Here is a 20,804-nt window from a genome sequence, read left to right as displayed (position 1 = left end):
GCAGTGCGCTGCCAGGGGTGATGTCATTGTATTTACTGGTCAGAGGAAAGTGATGGGAGGAGACCCCCGACCCCGGGAGACCCCAATATACGTCCCAGTGTGACCCCCGACTCCGGGAGACCCCAATATACGTCCCAGTGCGACCCCCGACCCCGGGAGACCCCAATATACGTCCCAGTGCGACCCCCGACCCCGGGAGACCCCAATATACGTCCCAGTGTGACCCCCGACTCCGGGAGACCCCAATATACGTCCCAGTGCGACCCCCGACCCCGGGAGACCCCAATATACATCCCAGTGCGACCCCCGACCCCGGGAGACCCCAATACACGTCCCAGTGCGACCCCCGACCCCGGGAGACCCCAATATACGTCCCGGTGCGACCCACGACTCCGGGAGACCCCAATATACGTCCCAATGTGACCCCCGACTCCGGGAGACCCCAATATACGTCCCGGTGCGACCCCTGACCCCGGGAGACCACAATATACGTCCCAGTGCGACCCCCGATCCCGGGAGACCCCAATACACGTCCCAGTGTGACCCACGACTCCGGGAGACCCCAATATACGTCCCGGTGCGACCCCCGACCCCGGGAGACCCCAATATACGTCCCAGAGCGAACCCCGACCCTGGGAGAACCCAATATACGTCCCAGTGCGACCCCAGGAGACCCCAATACACGTCCCAGTGTGACCCCCGACCCCGGGAGACCCCAATATACGTCCCAGTGTGACCCCCGACTCCAGGGAGACCCCAATGCACGTCCCAGTGCGACCCCCGACCCCGGGAGACCCCAATATATGTCCCAGTGCGACCCCCGACCCTGGGAGAACCCAATACACGTCCCAGTGTGACCCCCCCGACCCCGGGAGACCCTAATATACGTCCCAGTGTGACCCCCGACCCCGGGAGAACCCAATATATGTCCCAGTGCGACCCCCGACCCTGGGAGAACCCAATATACGTCCCAGTGCGACCCCAGACCCCAATGCACGTCCCAGTGCGACCCCAGGAGACCCCAATATACGTCCCAGTGCGACCCCCGACTTCAGGGAGACCCCAATGCACGTCTCAGTGTGACCCCCGACCCCGGGAGACCCCAATACACGTCCCAGTGTGACCCCCGACCCCGGGAGACCCCAATATACGTCCCAGTGCGACCCCAGACCCCAAGGAGACCCCAATACACGTCCCAGTGTGTCCCCCGACCCCGGGAGACCCCAATACACGTCCCAGTGTGACCCCCAACCCCGGGAGACCCCAATATACGTCCCAGTGCGACCCCAGACCCCAAGGAAACCCCAATACACGTCCCAGTGCGACTCCCGACCCTGGGAGAACCCAATATACGTCATAGTGTGACCCCCGACCCCGGGAGACCCCAATATACGTCCCAGTGCGACCCCAGACCCCAAAATACACATCCCAGTGTGACCCCCGACCCCGGGAGACCCCAATACACATCCCAGTGCGACCCCCGACCCCAATACACGTCCCAGTGTGACCCCCGACCCCGGGAGACCCCAATATACGTCCCAGTGCGACCCCCGACTCCAGGGAGACCCCAATGCACGTCCCAGTGCGACTCCGGGAGACCCCAATGCTCGTCCTAGTGCAACCCCAATGCGTGACCCCCGACCCCAGGAGACCCCAATGCACGTCCCAGTGCGACCCCCGACCCCGGGATACCCCAATGCACGTCTCAGTGCGACCCCAGGGAGACCCCAATGAACGTCCCAGTGTGACCCCAGGGAGACCCCAATGCACGTCCCAGTGCGACCCCCGACCCCGGGAGACCCCCTATACACGTCCCAGTGTGACCCCCGACCCCAGGGATACCCCAATGCACGTCCCAGTGTGACCCCCAGACCCCAGGGATACCCCAATGCACGTCCCAAGACCCCAATGAACGTCCCAGTGTGACCCCAGGGAGACCCCAATGCACGTCCCAGTGTGACCCCAGACCCCAGGGATACCCCAATGCACGTCCCAAGACCCCAATGAACGTCCCAGTGTGACCCCAGGGAGACCCCAATGCACGTCCCAGTGTGACCCCCAGACCCCGGGATACCCCAATGCACGTCCCAGTGCGACCCCCGACCCCGGGAGACCCCCTATACACGTCCCAGTGTGACCCCAGGGAGACCCCCAACGCACGTCCCAGTGTGACCCCAGGGAGACCCCACTGCACATCCCAGTGTGACTACCTGTACATAATGCTCAGCTGGGGTGGTCGGGGGCAGTAACAATTACCCCTATGTGTATGAGAGGAGGGAGCCCCAGCTCACTGCTCCCCCTCCCCTCTCCATAGACCTCTGTGTAATGGGTCTTGTTAGTAACATGGAATTCGGCTGCTACAGAGCGTTGCATTATGGGTCGGGAAGAAAAAAAACCCAGGAGATTCCCAGCGCAGTCTCCTCCTCTCCAGGAAATGTCCTCTGATAGTTGCAGGATCTCTGCTTGCTGTCAGGGGCCGGGGACACTGCAGGTTTGTTACAATGTATCGGCCCCTTTGTGAGGCGAGTCCATCTACACACATCCCTCGCCCTGTTTGTTACAGTGTGTCAGTCTGGATTGGGATGGTCCTGACTGGACCCAATAGGAACAAACCCTCAGTATCCAGTCTGGAAGGATCGGGTCGGCCCAGTGCTATCTCCAGGGGGTCATTAGTAGCAGCTCTGGTGCGCCATCGCCTAATAGAGTGCAAGCTCTTGTGCTCAGGGCCCGATCTGATTGTGTGATTACACTATCCCCCAGGATCTGTACTGCGCCCCGGAATATGACGGCGATATGCAGATAAAGATGTATTATTACAAATTCCCTGGAAACCCCTCGAGTTGTTCCCATTCTCTGGCAGCAAGCAGAGATCCTAAACCCGGTGAGGAATTCCTGCAGGCACGGGGGAAGCTGTCGGGAGACGCCTCGACTCCGGCCCTTTCAGGTCCCTGATGATTTCTCAGTCAATGAGCTGCAGAACATCGTCACTGCAGAGCGTCGCTCCCATTCTTATCACTTTCTTTATTTCCTCTTCTGCTATCAAAAAATTATTTTCAGGAAACATCAGAAAAGAATCTTCTGCTCCCCTCAAGGATCGAGCGACAAGGGACCCACCGAAAGGGATGTTACTGGTCAGATCTACTTACTTTCTAGAACAGCGCCCCCTCCTTCCACAGGACGAGTCTGGTATTACAGCTCAGCCCCATTCACCTTAGTTAACAGGAGGTGCGATACCAGACACATGCAGAAAGGTGGCGCCATTTCTCTAATCTGCCGTGACTTTCCAGTTTTGGACATCCCCTTTAAAGGAACCGCGCACTGAGCTTACAGGGAGTCAGCTGCAGGTGGCATCTGCGAGGCTGGTTTCTCATCATCCTCCTCACCTGTACCCCGGAGGCTCCGCCCCTGTCCTGAGGCCAAACAGATATTCTTATAGACTGAGCACGTGCGTCCTGCAGTCCTCAGCGCAGAGGTGGACGTACACATGGATGTCCTGTATATAACACCAGGGGGCGCTACCTACATGAAACTCAAATTCTTGTTTTTATAATCCAAAACATAAATCTGACTTTCAGGATTTATAAGATTTTTCGATCACAGACACAAAAGACAAGGACAGGATGAGACTGAACACTGATGAATCCAATACAAAACATGGCGCCGGCTCCGGGGAACCTCCGGCCTCACAGTCACAGAGACACCGGGGAGGACTGGAGATGTAGTGTACAGCAGTGAGGGACGGGGGAGGCCATAGAGGGAACCTCCGGCCTCACAGAGACACCGGGGAGGACTGGAGATGTAGTGTACGGCAGTGAGGGACGGGGGAGGCCATAGAGGGAACCTCCAGCCTCACAGTCACAGAGACACCGGGGAGGACTGGAGATGTAGTGTACAGCAGTGAGGGACGGGGGAGGCCATAGAGAGAACCTCCAGCCTCACAGTCACAGAGACACCGGGGAGGACTGGAGATGTAGTGTACGGCAGTGAGGGACGGGGGAGGCCATAGAGGGAACCTCCAGCCTCACAGTCACTGAGACACCGGGGAGGACTGGAGATGTAGTGTACGGCAGTGAGGGACGGGGGAGGCCATAGAGGGAACCTCCAGCCTCACAGTCACAGAGACACCGGGGAGGACTGGAGATGTAGTGTACGGCAGTGAGGGACGGGGGAGGCCATAGAGGGAACCTCCAGCCTCACAGTCACTGAGACACCGGGGAGGACTGGAGATGTAGTGTACGGCAGTGAGGGACGGGGGAGGCCATAGAGAGAACCTCCAGCCTCACAGTCACAGAGACACCGGGGAGGACTGGAGATGTAGTGTACGGCAGAGAGGAACGGGGGAGGCCATAGAGGGAGCCTCCAGCCTCACAGTCACAGAGACACCGGGGAGGACTGGAGATGTAGTGTACGGCAGTGAGGGACGGGGGAGGCCATAGAGAGAACCTCCAGCCTCACAGTCACAGAGACACCAGGGAGGACTGGAGATGTAGTGTACAGCAGTGAGGGACGGGCGAGGCCATAGAGAGAACCTCCAGCCTCACAGTCACAGAGACACCGGGGACGACTGGAGATGTAGTGTACGGCAGTGAGGGACGGGGGAGGCCATAGAGGGAACCTCCAGCCTCACAGTCACAGAGACACCGGGGAGGACTGGAGATGTAGTGTACGGCAGTGAGGGACGGAGGAGGCCATAGAGGGAACCTGTAGGAAAATGACACCAGGGGGCGCCGCAGCGCCTAGAAGAGAGGCACTGGAGCCCAATGGAGAACAGCGCTGATCAGCAGGGCCCAAGGTCCATCCCTCGCAGTCGCAATGGATATGCCAAGAACTAGGCTGCAGAGCTTACACTCACCAGTCTCTCATACACCTGCGGCACCATGGGGGTGGGAAGAGCCTAGGCAGGATGAAGGCAGATCCCTCCAACCCAGTATCTATCATGGGAAGGGTTAAATAATACAATATTAACACTTTATCTTAAAAATCTGAAAATAATTAATGTCCTGACATCGAGCGTCAGACACGGGGGAGGGGAAGTGTCCGACATAAAATAATTCTTCTGTATTATAAAGGTCCAGAATCTGAAAATCCATAAAATTAAATTAATTCTCCTGCGAAAACGTCCTGAGGCGTCACAAAAGCTTCACTCAAACTTCTTCTTCAGCTTCTTCTGGAAAACGGCCGGAAGAATCGAGAGAACAGCGAGGACCATGAGGACGAAGACAGAATTCCAGGACACCGCCTCCCCGGCCGTGGTCAGCTGGTACAACGTGGTGCCCGCCTTAATCGCAACGAATGAGGGAGGAGCCACCCCTGCAACACACAGAGAGCAGAGCTGCATTCACTATTCTGCTGCTGGTGCAGTCACTGTGTACATACATGACATTACTTATCCTGTACTGATCCTGAGTTACATCCTGTATTATACCCCAGAGCTGCATTCACTATTCTGCTGCTGGTGCAGTCACTGTACATACATGACATTACTTATCCTGTACTGATCCTGAGTTACATCCTGTATTATACCCCAGAGCTGCACTCACTATTCTGCTGCTGGTGCAGTCACTGTGTACATACATGACATTACTTATCCTGTACTGGACCTGAGTTACATCCTGTATTATACCCCAGAGCTGCACTCACTATTCTGCTGCTGGTGCAGTCACTGTGTACATACATGACATTACTTATCCTGTACTGATCCTGAGTTACATCCTGTATTATACCCCAGAGCTGCACTCACTATTCTGCTGCTGGTGCAGTCACTGTGTACATACATGACATTACTTATCCTGTACTGATCCTGAGTTACATCCTGTATTATACTCCAGAGCTGCACTCACTATTCTGCTGCTGGTGCAGTCACTGTGTACATACATGACATTACTTATCCTGTACTGATCCTGAGTTACATCCTGTATTATACCCCAGAGCTGCACTCACTATTCTGCTGCTGGTGCAGTCACTGTGTACATACCTGACATTACTTATCCTGTACTGATCCTGAGTTACATCCTGTATTATACTCCAGAGCTGCACTCACTATTCTGCTGCTGGTGCAGTCACTGTGTACATACATGACATTACTTATCCTGTACTGATCCTGAGTTACATCCTGTATTATACTCCTGAGCTGCACTCACTATTCTGCTGCTGGTGCAGTCACTGTGTACATACATGACATTACTTATCCTGTACTGATCCTGAGTTACATCCTGTATTATACCCCAGAGCTGCACTCACTATTCTGCTGCTGGTGCAGTCACTGTGTACATACATGACATTACTTATCCTGTACTGATCCTGAGTTACATCCTGTATTATACTCCAGAGCTGCACTCACTATTCTGCTGCTGGTGCAGTCACTGTGTACATACATGACATTACTTATCCTGTACTGATCCTGAGTTACATCCTGTATTATACCCCAGAGCTGCACTCACTATTCTGCTGCTGGTGCAGTCACTGTGTACATACATGACATTACTTATCCTGTACTGATCCTGAGTTACATCCTGTATTATACCCCAGAGCTGCACTCACTATTCTGCTGCTGGTGCAGTCACTGTGTACATACATGACATTACTTATCCTGTACTGATCCTGAGTTACATCCTGTATTATACCCCAGAGCTGCACTCACTATTCTGCTGCTGGTGCAGTCACTGTGTACATACATGACATTACTTATCCTGTACTGATCCTGAGTTACATCCTGTATTATACCCCAGAGCTGCACTCACTATTCTGCTGCTGGTGCAGTCACTGTGTACATACATGACATTACTTATCCTGTACTGATCCTGAGTTACATCCTGTATTATACCCCAGAGCTGCACTCACTATTCTGCTGCTGGTGCAGTCACTGTGTACATACATGACATTACTTCCTGTAGTTCCCCTTCTCTCTGCTGGGGGCGCTCTTGTCTCTTACCTAGAAAGGTTCCCAGGAAGAAGACCTTGAGGGGGACATTGATGACGGGGGACGTGATGTTGATGAACCAGTTGGGCAGGAAGGGTGTGATCCGCAGGAAGATGATGTAGTTGATGAGATGGTCTCGGTGCCGGTCCACCTGTGAGGAGGAGGGGGGAGGAGTCAGCGCAGGATCGGGAGACAATCACATTATATCTAATAACTGGGGTGATCCTGTGGGATGACACGTCAGGGGGGAGCAGCCCCATGGGGAGACGCTTGCTGTCAGTGAATAAGCCCTTCTTAACAAACTTCTCACAGCTGAGGTGTCGCTACCGCTGCATCTCACCTGCTGTGACCATCGCACGGCCTTCTCCGTCAGGTACTTGTAGACCACCGGCCGGCCCACCAGGTAGGACAAGAGGTAACAGAAAGAAGCCCCCAGCCCCGAGCACTGAGGAGAGAGGGAAAGGACATGAGACCTCCGCACACATCCTCTAGTCACAGCCAGAGCTGCATCCAGGAGTCTCTTATGTTACTCACCAGACACACGAGGAAGAGGGCGAGGGGGAAGGGGTAGAGGAATCCCGAGAGGATGCTGAGGAAGATGGAGCCCGGGATGGCGAACGTCTGCAGACTGTACGGGGCGTCATTAAGGATCATGTGACCAGAGGGGGTGTGGAGGGCGCCCCCCCGGAGGAGATCAGGGGCACTGCAGCTGGTGACCTTCCCATAATCCCCCGCTGTGCTGCTCATCCAGAGCTTGCTACTTCATGCACAGCAGTAATGGGAAGCTACGAGTGCTGTCAGCGGATTGGCTGTACAGATGGAGGGGCGGGGCTGCCGTTTCTCGGAAGGATACAAGACGTAGGTGGTGAAGTAGGCGACCAGGACCTCCACGTAGAAGGTGTCCTTGTACTTGGACAGGACCTTCCCCAGCGCCTTGGCGTCATCCATGTCCCGCGGGACCTTTATCTTCTCTCGTTCTTCTCTGGAAATAGAAAAAAAGGAGGTGAGAAAACGGCGGCTGCGGCCCGGAGGTGCAGGACCGAGCGTCAGCTCCGCGGGGGAGTCACAGACACTTACACACTGAGCTGCGGGAAATGCTGGTACACCAGGAACATGACGAAGGCGGCCGAGAGGAAGATGGAGACCAGGATGAGGAGAGAGGTCCGAGCCGAGCCGCCCTCAGAGCGAGCCTTCCCTGCAACACAGAGGAGACAGCACGAGCCAGCGTTATAAGAGGAGATCAGTCACATGTGATGTAATATCTGCAGGTTATATCAGTACTGGAGCGTTATAAGAGGAGGAGATCAGTCACATGTGATGTAATATCTGCAGGTTATATCAGTACTGGAGCGTTATAAGAGGAGGAGATCAGTCACATGTGATGTAATATCTGCAGGTTATATCAGTACTGGAGCGTTATAAGAGGAGGAGATCAGTCACATGTGATGTAATATCTGCAGGTTATATCAGTACTGGAGCGTTATAAGAGGAGGAGATCAGTCACATGTGATGTAATATCTGCAGGTTATATCAGTGCTGGAGCGTTATAAGAGGAGGAGATCAGTCACATGTGATGTAATATCTGCAGGTTATATCAGTGCTGGAGCGTTATAAGAGGAGGAGATCAGTCACATGTGATGTAATATCTGCAGGTTATATCAGTACTGGAGCGTTATAAGAGGAGGAGATCAGTCACATGGGATGTAATATCTGCAGGTTATATCAGTACTGGAGCGTTATAAGAGGAGATCAGTCACATGTGATGTAATATCTGCAGGTTATATCAGTACTGGAGCGTTATAAGAGGAGATCAGTCACATGTGATGTAATATCTGCAGGTTATATCAGTGCTGGAGCGTTATAAGAGGAGGAGATCAGTCACATGGGATGTAATATCTGCAGGTTATATCAGTACTGGAGCGTTATAAGAGGAGATCAGTCACATGTGATGTAATATCTGCAGGTTATATCAGTACTGGAGCGTTATAAGAGGAGATCAGTCACATGTGATGTAATATCTGCAGGTTATATCAGTGCTGGAGCGTTATAAGAGGAGATCAGTCACATGGGATGTAATATCTGCAGGTTATATCAGTGCTGGAGCGTTATAAGAGGAGGAGATCAGTCACATGTGATGTAATATCTGCAGGTTATATCAGTGCTGGAGCGTTATAAGAGGAGGAGATCAGTCACATGTGATGTAATATCTGCAGGTTATATCAGTACTGGAGCGTTATAAGAGGAGATCAGTCACATGTGATGTAATATCTGCAGGTTATATCAGTGCTGGAGCGTTATAAGAGGAGGAGATCAGTCACATGTGATGTAATATCTGCAGGTTATATCAGTGCTGGAGCGTTATAAGAGGAGGAGATCAGTCACATGTGATGTAATATCTGCAGGTTATATCAGTGCTGGAGCGTTATAAGAGGAGATCAGTCACATGTGATGTTATATCTGCAGGTTATATCAGTACTGGAGCGTTATAAGAGGAGGAGATCAGTCACATGTGATGTAATATCTGCAGGTTATATCAGTACTGGAGCGTTATAAGAGGAGGAGATCAGTCACATGTGATGTAATATCTGCAGGTTATATCAGTACTGGAGCGTTATAAGAGGAGGGGATCAGTCACATGTGATGTAATATCTGCAGGTTATATCAGTGCTGGAGCGTTATAAGAGGAGGAGATCAGTCACATGTGATGTAATATCTGCAGGTTATATCAGTGCTGGAGCGTTATAAGAGGAGGAGATCAGTCACATGTGATGTAATATCTGCAGGTTATATCAGTGCTGGAGCGTTATAAGAGGAGGGGATCAGTCACATGTGATGTAATATCTGCAGGTTATATCAGTACTGGAGCGTTATAAGAGGAGGAGATCAGTCACATGTGATGTAATATCTGCAGGTTATATCAGTACTGGAGCGTTATAAGAGGAGGAGATCAGTCACATGTGATGTAATATCTGCAGGTTATATCAGTACTGGAGCGTTATAAGAGGAGATCAGTCACATGTGATGTAATATCTGCAGGTTATATCAGTACTGGAGCGTTATAAGAGGAGATCAGTCACATGTGATGTAATATCTGCAGGTTATATCAGTACTGGAGCGTTATAAGAGGAGGAGATCAGTCACATGTGATGTAATATCTGCAGGTTATATCAGTACTGGAGCGTTATAAGAGGAGGAGATCAGTCACATGTGATGTAATATCTGCAGGTTATATCAGTGCTGGAGCGTTATAAGAGGAGGAGATCAGTCACATGTGATGTAATATCTGCAGGTTATATCAGTGCTGGAGCGTTATAAGAGGAGGAGATCAGTCACATGTGATGTAATATCTGCAGGTTATATCAGTGCTGGAGCGTTATAAGAGGAGGAGATCAGTCACATGTGATGTAATATCTGCAGGTTATATCAGTACTGGAGCGTTATAAGAGGAGGAGATCAGTCACATGTGATGTAATATCTGCAGGTTATATCAGTACTGGAGCGTTATAAGAGGAGATCAGTCACATGTGATGTAATATCTGCAGGTTATATCAGTACTGGAGCGTTATAAGAGGAGGAGATCAGTCACATGTGATGTAATATCTGCAGGTTATATCAGTACTGGAGCGTTATAAGAGGAGGGGATCAGTCACATGTGATGTAATATCTGCAGGTTATATCAGTGCTGGAGCGTTATAAGAGGAGGAGATCAGTCACATGTGATGTAATATCTGCAGGTTATATCAGTACTGGAGCATTATAAGAGGAGGAGATCAGTCACATGTGATGTAATATCTGCAGGTTATATCAGTACTGGAGCGTTATAAGAGGAGATCAGTCACATGTGATGTAATATCTGCAGGTTATATCAGTACTGGAGCGTTATAAGAGGAGGGGATCAGTCACATGTGATGTAATATCTGCAGGTTATATCAGTACTGGAGCGTTATAAGAGGAGATCAGTCACATGTGATGTAATATCTGTAGGTTATATCAGTGCTGGAGCGTTTTAAGAGGAGGAGATCAGTCACATGTGATGTAATATCTGCAGGTTATATCAGTACTGGAGCGTTATAAGAGGAGATCAGTCACATGTGATGTAATATCTGTAGGTTATATCAGTGCTGGAGCGTTTTAAGAGGAGGAGATCAGTCACATGTGATGTAATATCTGCAGGTTATATCAGTGCTGGAGCGTTATAAGAGGAGGAGATCAGTCACATGTGATGTAATATCTGCAGGTTATATCAGTGCTGGAGCGTTATAAGAGGAGGAGATCAGTCACATGTGATGTAATATCTGCAGGTTATATCAGTGCTGGAGCGTTATAAGAGGAGGGGATCAGTCACATGTGATGTAATATCTGCAGGTTATATCAGTACTGGAGCGTTATAAGAGGAGGAGATCAGTCACATGTGATGTAATATCTGCAGGTTATATCAGTACTGGAGCGTTATAAGAGGAGGAGATCAGTCACATGTGATGTAATATCTGCAGGTTATATCAGTACTGGAGCGTTATAAGAGGAGATCAGTCACATGTGATGTAATATCTGCAGGTTATATCAGTACTGGAGCGTTATAAGAGGAGATCAGTCACATGTGATGTAATATCTGCAGGTTATATCAGTACTGGAGCGTTATAAGAGGAGGAGATCAGTCACATGTGATGTAATATCTGCAGGTTATATCAGTACTGGAGCGTTATAAGAGGAGGAGATCAGTCACATGTGATGTAATATCTGCAGGTTATATCAGTACTGGAGCGTTATAAGAGGAGGAGATCAGTCACATGTGATGTAATATCTGCAGGTTATATCAGTACTGGAGCGTTATAAGAGGAGATCAGTCACATGTGATGTAATATCTGCAGGTTATATCAGTACTGGAGCGTTATAAGAGGAGATCAGTCACATGTGATGTAATATCTGCAGGTTATATCAGTGCTGGAGCGTTATAAGAGGAGGAGATCAGTCACATGTGATGTAATATCTGCAGGTTATATCAGTGCTGGAGCGTTATAAGAGGAGGAGATCAGTCACATGTGATGTAATATCTGCAGGTTATATCAGTACTGGAGCGTTATAAGAGGAGATCAGTCACATGTGATGTAATATCTGCAGGTTATATCAGTACTGGAGCGTTATAAAAGGAGATCAGTCACATGTGATGTAATATCTGCAGGTTATATCAGTACTGCAGCGTTATAAGAGGAGGAGATCAGTCACATGTGATGTAATATCTGCAGGTTATATCAGTACTGCAGCGTTATAAGAGGAGGAGATCAGTCACATGTGATGTAATATCTGCAGGTTATATCAGTACTGGAGCGTTATAAGAGGAGGAGATCAGTCACATGTGATGTAATATCTGCAGGTTATATCAGTACTGGAGCGTTATAAGAGGAGGAGATCAGTCACATGTGATGTAATATCTGCAGGTTATATCAGTACTGGAGCGTTATAAGAGGAGGAGATCAGTCACATGTGATGTAATATCTGCAGGTTATATCAGTACTGGAGCGTTATAAGAGGAGGAGATCAGTCACATGTGATGTAATATCTGCAGGTTATATCAGTGCTGGAGCGTTATAAGAGGAGGAGAGCAGTCACATGTGATGTAATATCTGCAGGTTATATCAGTGCTGGAGCGTTATAAGAGGAGGAGATCAGTCACATGTGATGTAATATCTGCAGGTTATATCAGTGCTGGAGTGTTATAAGAGGAGATCAGTCACATGTGATGTAATATCTGCAGGTTATATCAGTACTGGAGCGTTATAAGAGGAGGAGATCAGTTACATGTGATGTAATATCTGCAGGTTATATCAGTACTGGAGCGTTATAAGAGGAGGAGATCAGTCACATGTGATGTAATATCTGCAGGTTATATCAGTACTGGAGCGTTATAAGAGGAGGAGATCAGTCACATGTGATGTAATATCTGCAGGTTATATCAGTGCTGGAGCGTTATAAGAGGAGGAGATCAGTCACATGTGATGTAATATCTGCAGGTTATATCAGTGCTGGAGCGTTATAAGAGGAGGAGATCAGTCACATGTGATGTAATATCTGCAGGTTATATCAGTGCTGGAGCATTATAAGAGGAGGGGATCAGTCACATGTGATGTAATATCTGCAGGTTATATCAGTACTGGAGCGTTATAAGAGGAGGAGATCAGTCACATGTGATGTAATATCTGCAGGTTATATCAGTGCTGGAGCGTTATAAGAGGAGATCAGTCACATGTGATGTAATATCTGCAGGTTATATCAGTACTGGAGCGTTATAAGAGGAGGAGATCAGTCACATGTGATGTAATATCTGCAGGTTATATCAGTACTGGAGCGTTATAAGAGGAGGAGATCAGTCACATGTGATGTAATATCTGCAGGTTATATCAGTGCTGGAGCGTTATAAGAGGAGGAGATCAGTCACATGTGATGTAATATCTGCAGGTTATATCAGTGCTGGAGCGTTATAAGAGGAGGAGATCAGTCACATGTGATGTAATATCTGCAGGTTATATCAGTACTGGAGCGTTATAAGAGGAGATCAGTCACATGTGATGTTATATCTGCAGGTTATATCAGTACTGGAGCGTTATAAGAGGAGGGGATCAGTCACATGTGATGTAATATCTGCAGGTTATATCAGTACTGGAGCGTTATAAGAGGAGGAGATCAGTCACATGTGATGTAATATCTGCAGGTTATATCAGTACTGGAGCGTTATAAGAGGAGGAGATCAGTCACATGTGATGTAATATCTGCAGGTTATATCAGTACTGGAGCGTTATAAGAGGAGGAGATCAGTCACATGTGATGTAATATCTGCAGGTTATATCAGTACTGGAGCGTTATAAGAGGAGGAGATCAGTCACATGTGATGTAATATCTGCAGGTTATATCAGTACTGGAGCGTTATAAGAGGAGGAGATCAGTCACATGTGATGTAATATCTGCAGGTTATATCAGTACTGGAGCGTTATAAGAGGAGATCAGTCACATGTGATGTAATATCTGCAGGTTATATCAGTGCTGGAGCGTTATAAGAGGAGATCAGTCACATGTGATGTAATATCTGCAGGTTATATCAGTGCTGGAGCATTATAAGAGGAGATCAGTCACATGTGATGTAATATCTGCAGGTTATATCAGTGCTGGAGCGTTATAAGAGGAGGAGATCAGTCACATGTGATGTAATATCTGCAGGTTATATCAGTGCTGGAGCGTTATAAGAGGAGGAGATCAGTCACATGTGATGTAATATCTGCAGGTTATATCAGTACTGGAGCGTTATAAGAGGAGATCAGTCACATGTGATGTAATATCTGCAGGTTATATCAGTACTGGAGCGTTATAAGAGGAGGAGATCAGTCACATGTGATGTAATATCTGCAGGTTATATCAGTACTGGAGCGTTATAAGAGGAGGAGATCAGTCACATGTGATGTAATGCTGCAGGTTATATCAGTACTGGAGCGTTATAAGAGGAGATCAGTCACATGTGATGTAATATCTGCAGGTTATATCAGTGCTGGAGCGTTCTAAGAGGAGGAGATCAGTCACATGTGATGTAATATCTGCAGGTTATATCAGTACTGGAGCGTTATAAGAGGAGGAGATCAGTCACATGTGATGTAATATCTGCAGGTTATATCAGTACTGGAGCGTTATAAGAGGAGGAGATCAGTCACATGTGATGTAATATCTGCAGGTTATATCAGTGCTGGAGCGTTATAAGAGGAGGGGATCAGTCACATGTGATGTAATATCTGCAGGTTATATCAGTACTGGAGCGTTATAAGAGGAGGAGATCAGTCACATGTGATGTAATATCTGCAGGTTATATCAGTACTGGAGCGTTATAAGAGGAGGAGATCAGTCACATGTGATGTAATATCTGCAGGTTATATCAGTGCTGGAGCGTTATAAGAGGAGGGGATCAGTCACATGTGATGTAATATCTGCAGGTTATATCTTATTACACTGTTTGCCGTCTGTAAACACTCGTTGTCTCTAGAGAATTATCCTGACACTGTAAGAAGAAACCAGATACAACTGTAACAAACCCTCAGTGTAAGGTCAGAGCAGGTTTCCAGCCTCTTATTGCAAATAAGAAAGATTCATTTCACTGACAGCAAACAGAGATATGGACACAGTGAGAATTATAAAGCTGCAGAACTTCTCCTCACACAGGAACCAAGTGCAAGACACTGGATGTGATGAAATAACATGAAACCACAAGACGGAAACTCCCCAAGTGCAGAACGTACAAGAGCAGCTGATAACAGAGAGTAATAGATTGTATCCCCCTGTACAGTCTCCTCTCCCCGGGGTGTAATGGCTGATAACAGAGAGTAATAGATTGTATCCCCCTGTACAGTCTCCTCTCCCCGGGATGTAATGGCTGATAACAGAGAGTAATAGATTGTATCCCCCCCTGTACAGTCTCCTCTCCCCGGGGTGTAATGGCTGATAACAGAGAGTAATAGATTGTATCCCCCTGTACAGTCTCCTCTCCCCGGGATGTAATGGCTGATAACAGAGAGTAATAGATTGTATCCCCCCCTGTACAGTCTCCTCTCCCCGGGGTGTAATGGCTGATAACAGAGAGTAATAGATTGTATCCCCCTGTACAGTCTCCTCTCCCCGGGATGTAATGGCTGATAACAGAGAGTAATAGATTGTATCCCCCCTGTACAGTCTCCTCTCCCCGGGGTGTAATGGCTGATAACAGAGAGTAATAGATTGTATCCCTCCTGTACAGTCTCCTCTCCCCGGGATGTAATGGCTGATAACAGAGAGTAATAGATTGTATCCCCCCCCCCCCTGTACAGTCTCCTCTCCCCGGGATGTAATGGCTGATAACAGAGAGTAATAGATTGTATCCCCCCTGTACAGTCTCCTCTCCCCGGGATGTAATGGCTGATAACAGAGAGTAATAGATTGTACCCCCCCCCCTGTACAGTCTCCTCCCCCCGGGATGTAATGGCTGATAACAGAGAGTAATAGATTGTATCCCCCCCTGTACAGTCTCCTCTCCCCGGGGTGTAATGGCTGATAACAGAGAGTAATAGATTGTATCCCCCCTGTACAGTCTCCTCTCCCCGGGGTGTAGTGGCTGATAACAGAGAGTAATAGATTGTATCCCCCCTGTACAGTCTCCTCTCCCCGGGATGTAATGGCTGATAACAGAGAGTAATAGATTGTATCCCCCCCTGTACAGTCTCCTCTCCCCGGGGTGTAATGGCTGATAACAGAGAGTAATAGATTGTATCCCCCCTGTACAGTCTCCTCTCCCCGGGATGTAATGGCTGATAACAGAGAGTAATAGATTGTATCCCCCCTGTACAGTCTCCTCTCCCCGGGATGTAATGGCTGATAACAGAGAGTAATAGATTGTATCCCCCCCTGTACAGTCTCCTCTCCCCGGGGTGTAATGGCTGATAACAGAGAGTAATAGATTGTATCCCCCCCCTGTACAGTCTCCTCTCCCCGGGGTGTAATGGCTGATAACAGAGAGTAATAGATTGTATCCCCCTGCACCCCCCCTCTCCCCGTGACTCCTTTGTATCTGATTTGCTGTGACCTTTCATCTGACCTGTGTGTGGGCGGAGCTGTAGGGTCCTGCCTCCCCCCGGGCACCTCACAGAGGAGAGGAGAGGAGAGGGCTCGCCCCTCCCCCCGGGCACCTCACAGAGGAGAGGAGAGGAGAGGGCTCGCCCCTCCCCCCGGGCACCTCACAGAGGAGAGGAGAGGAGAGGGCTCGCCCCTCCCCCCGGGCACCTCACAGAGGAGAGGAGAGGGCTCGCCCCTCCCCCCGGGCACCTCACAGAGGAGAGGAGAGGGCTCGCCCCTCCCCCCGGGCACCTCACAGAGGAGAGGAGAGGGCTCGCCCCTCCCCCCGGGCACCTCACAGAGGAGAGGAGAGGGCTCGCCCCTCCCCCCGGGCACCTCACAGAGGAGAGGAGAGGGCTCGCCCCTCCCCCCGGGCACCTCACAGAGGAGAGGAGAGGGCTCGCCCCTCCCCCCGGGCACCTCACAGAGGAGAGGAGAGGGCTCGCCCCTCCCCCCGGGCACCTCACAGAGGAGAGGAGAGGGCTCGCCCCTCCCCCCGGGCACCTCACAGAGGAGAGGAGAGGGCTCGCCCCTCCCCCCGGGCACCTCACAGAGGAGAGGAGAGGGCTCGCCCCTCCCCCCGGGCACCTCACAGAGGAGAGGAGAGGGCTCGCCCCTCCCCCCGGGCACCTCACAGAGGAGAGGAGAGGGCTCGCCCCTCCCCCCGGGCACCTCACAGAGGAGAGGAGAGGGCTCGCCCCTCCCCCCGGGCACCTCACAGAGGAGAGGAGAGGGCTCGCCCCTCCCCCCGGGCACCTCACAGAGGAGAGGAGAGGGCTCGCCCCTCCCCCCGGGCACCTCACAGAGGAGAGGAGAGGGCTCGCCCCTCCCCCCGGGCACCTCACAGAGGAGAGGAGAGGGCTCGCCCCTCCCCCCGGGCACCTCACAGAGGAGAGGAGAGGGCTCGCCCCTCCCCCCGGGCACCTCACAGAGGAGAGGAGAGGGCTCGCCCCTCCCCCCGGGCACCTCACAGAGGAGAGGAGAGGGCTCGCCCCTCCCCCCGGGCACCTCACAGAGGAGAGGAGAGGGCTCGCCCCTCCCCCCGGGCACCTCACAGAGGAGAGGAGAGGGCTCGCCCCTCCCCCCGGGCACCTCACAGAGGAGAGGAGAGGGCTCGCCCCTCCCCCCGGGCACCTCACAGAGGAGAGGAGAGGGCTCGCCCCTCCCCCCGGGCACCTCACAGAGGAGAGGAGAGGGCTCGCCCCTCCCCCCGGGCACCTCACAGAGGAGAGGAGAGGGCTCGCCCCTCCCCCCGGGCACCTCACAGAGGAGAGGAGAGGGCTCGCCCCTCCCCCCGGGCACCTCACAGAGGAGAGGAGAGGGCTCGCCCCTCCCCCCGGGCACCTCACAGAGGAGAGGAGAGGGCTCGCCCCTCCCCCCGGGCACCTCACAGAGGAGAGGAGAGGGCTCGCCCCTCCCCCCGGGCACCTCACAGAGGAGAGGAGAGGGCTCGCCCCTCCCCCCGGGCACCTCACAGAGGAGAGGAGAGGGCTCGCCCCTCCCCCCGGGCACCTCACAGAGGAGAGGAGAGGGCTCGCCCCTCCCCCCGGGCACCTCACAGAGGAGAGGAGAGGGCTCGCCCCTCCCCCCGGGCACCTCACAGAGGAGAGGAGAGGGCTCGCCCCTCCCCCCGGGCACCTCACAGAGGAGAGGAGAGGGCTCGCCCCTCCCCCCGGGCACCTCACAGAGGAGAGGAGAGGGCTCGCCCCTCCCCCCGGGCACCTCACAGAGGAGAGGAGAGGGCTCGCCCCTCCCCCCGGGCACCTCACAGAGGAGAGGAGAGGGCTCGCCCCTCCCCCCGGGCACCTCACAGAGGAGAGGAGAGGGCTCGCCCCTCCCCCCGGGCACCTCACAGAGGAGAGGAGAGGGCTCGCCCCTCCCCCCGGGCACCTCACAGAGGAGAGGAGAGGGCTCGCCCCTCCCCCCGGGCACCTCACAGAGGAGAGGAGAGGGCTCGCCCCTCCCCCCGGGCACCTCACAGAGGAGAGGAGAGGGCTCGCCCCTCCCCCCGGGCACCTCACAGAGGAGAGGAGAGGGCTCGCCCCTCCCCCCGGGCACCTCACAGAGGAGAGGAGAGGAGAGGGCTCGCCCCTCCCCCCGGGCACCTCACAGAGGAGAGGAGAGGGCTCGCCCCTCCCCCCGGGCACCTCACAGAGGAGAGGAGAGGGCTCGCCCCTCCCCCCGGGCACCTCACAGAGGAGAGGAGAGGGCTCGCCCCTCCCCCCGGGCACCTCACAGAGGAGAGGAGAGGGCTCGCCCCTCCCCCCGGGCACCTCACAGAGGAGAGGAGAGGGCTCGCCCCTCCCCCCGGGCACCTCACAGAGGAGAGGAGAGGGCTCGCCCCTCCCCCCGGGCACCTCACAGAGGAGAGGAGAGGGCTCGCCCCTCCCCCCGGGCACCTCACAGAGGAGAGGGCTCGCCCCTCCCCCCGGGCACCTCACAGAGGAGAGGGCTCGCCCCTCCCCCCGGGCACCTCACAGAGGAGAGGAGAGGGCTCGCCCCTCCCCCCGGGCACCTCACAGAGGAGAGGAGAGGGCTCGCCCCTCCCCCCGGGCACCTCACAGAGGAGAGGAGAGGGCTCGCCCCTCCCCCCGGGCACCTCACAGAGGAGAGGAGAGGGCTCGCCCCTCCCCCCGGGCACCTCACAGAGGAGAGGAGAGGGCTCGCCCCTCCCCCCGGGCACCTCACAGAGGAGAGGAGAGGGCTCGCCCCTCCCCCCGGGCACCTCAGAGAGCAGAGGAGAGGGCTCGCCCCTCCCCCCAGGCACCTCACAGGGGGGCGGTCCTCTCCTCCGCACTATGACAACAGGCTGTTACATCACAGTGACGTCAGAGCTGTGACGCAATGCTGTGTATGTGAGGCGGCGGTTCCTCTCACCTTGGATCAGCTCCTCCTCCTCCTCCTCCCGGTGTCTCGGGCCGGTTCCGGTGCTGGCGGCTCCCGCGCTCCGCGCTTTGGCCATGACTGGACGCTCCGCGGTGTTACAGCCGCCGCTTCCGGCTCCGTTGAACCTTAGAGCCGGGTGGATGTAGCGCGCATGCGCCAGGATCTCCACGGCAACGCGGAGGACCCGGATATCCGCCCTGCGCCGCTCTACGGTGTCTCTGACACTCTGAGCTCTATGGTGCGGGAGGACCCGAGAGCGGGGGAGGAGCTTGGAGACAGGGGGAGTGGCTTGGAGACAGTGGGAGGGGCCGCTGCAGGGTTGCAGAGCTGCCCCCTGGTGTCCACAGCTGAGGGCTCGTCACAGTGTATCAGTCTGGTGCCTGCGCCCCTCAGGAAGTGTCTCTGCTCTGATAATCACTAGCAGCCATGAAACAGGAGGTGCAGGATGAGCAGAGGAAGAGACCAGGGCCTGATCTTCTACACCACATCACCAGCAGATCAGACAATCACAGGAAGGAGCCTCCCAAAGGTCCACTCTGATGTCACTGCATGGATACAGCACCAGAACCAATGTTACTACATGGATACAGAACCAGAACCAATCTTATTACATAGGTGAGCGCACCGCGGGATCGCGACTGGACTGGATAAGTAAATCTGCCCCAATGAGTCCTCTGACAGTGACGTGAACTGCTAATAGAACAACAAATACTCACCGACCAGTAAGTTATTCATCATAAAGTAAAATAATATCCGAATAAAGGAATGTGCTGATGTCAGCATCCCGAGTGTCACTCATTATTACTATAGCGACACCAAACAGCACCGGCGCACATGGGATTGGATACAAGTCAGTCAAATTGACACATCGGGGCTCATTTACTTACCCGCTCCAGTCATGATCCCGCAGCGCGTTCTCCGACACTGATTCGGGTTCTGCCGGGAGTCACTAAGGTCGTGCCCCCGATATCCTGCATAATTCCGAATCCGTCAGGTTTTCCGACGGCCACGCCCCCCCCATCTCTGTTGCGTGAAAGCCGATGTGCCACAACCCGATCACGTGCGCCAAAGTCCCGGGGCAATTCAGGGCAAATCGGAAATATTCAGGAAACCTGACGAAAGTAAATGAGCCCCAGCGTCTATTTACAATATAATTACTACAATGTTACAATCTCTTTGTGAGTTAGATGAACGAGACTGACATCTAGTGTCAGGAAAAGGAATTGACCTGTGGTCACCTCAGGATTACGTTGCTTTACAGTCTAGCTGTCGGTAAAACACTCCAAACCACACAGTAAAGTTTCCACAACGACCTACGTAAATTTTATAGCATAGGAAATTGTCCGTACAATATTTGGGAAAATATATATTATTCTTAAAA

At 52.4% G+C, this 20,804-nt stretch overlaps 1 protein-coding gene across 2 annotated transcripts; it reads right to left on the bottom strand.

Annotated features, from left to right (window-relative positions):
• Positions 1–3,565: 3,565 nt before the first annotated feature.
• Positions 3,566–20,338, bottom strand: TMEM41B (transmembrane protein 41B). Of its 2 annotated transcripts, none has more exons than XM_072119135.1 (7): positions 20,311–20,338; positions 7,997–8,114; positions 7,773–7,901; positions 7,454–7,547; positions 7,260–7,364; positions 6,932–7,070; positions 3,566–5,310 (listed from the first exon to the last, which is right to left on the bottom strand). In XM_072119135.1, the coding sequence occupies exons 1-7, from the start codon at positions 20,321–20,323 to the stop codon at positions 5,141–5,143; spliced, it is 768 nt and encodes a 255-aa protein (XP_071975236.1). In that variant the 5' UTR covers positions 20,324–20,338; the 3' UTR covers positions 3,566–5,140. The 2 variants fall into 2 exon arrangements, with proteins under 2 accessions (XP_071975236.1, XP_071975235.1); XM_072119134.1 differs by lacking the exon at positions 20,311–20,338 and adding an exon at positions 19,415–19,671.
• Positions 20,339–20,804: the final 466 nt, after the last annotated feature.

The sequence above is a fragment of the Engystomops pustulosus genome, chromosome 7, assembly GCF_040894005.1.
Source record: "Engystomops pustulosus chromosome 7, aEngPut4.maternal, whole genome shotgun sequence".
In the NCBI taxonomy this organism is placed as follows: domain Eukaryota; kingdom Metazoa; phylum Chordata; class Amphibia; order Anura; family Leptodactylidae; genus Engystomops; species Engystomops pustulosus.
The sequence above is the reverse complement of the archived record's forward strand: the minus strand, read 5'-3'. Positions and strand labels throughout refer to the sequence as shown.

Bases quoted from the DNA above. Each gene is read 5' to 3' on its own strand.
- TMEM41B (XM_072119134.1), bottom strand. From the start codon at position 19,499: ATGGCCAAAGCGCGGAGCGCGGGAGCCGCCAGCACCGGAACCGGCCCG. The intron at 8,115-19,414 runs GTGAGAGGAACC...TCTGTGTTGCAG, and splicing joins GGAGGAGGAGCTGATCCAAG to GGAAGGCTCGCTCTGAGGGC. The intron at 7,548-7,772 runs GTATCCTTCCGA...CGCCCCGTACAG, and splicing joins TACTTCACCACCTACGTCTT to TCTGCAGACGTTCGCCATCC.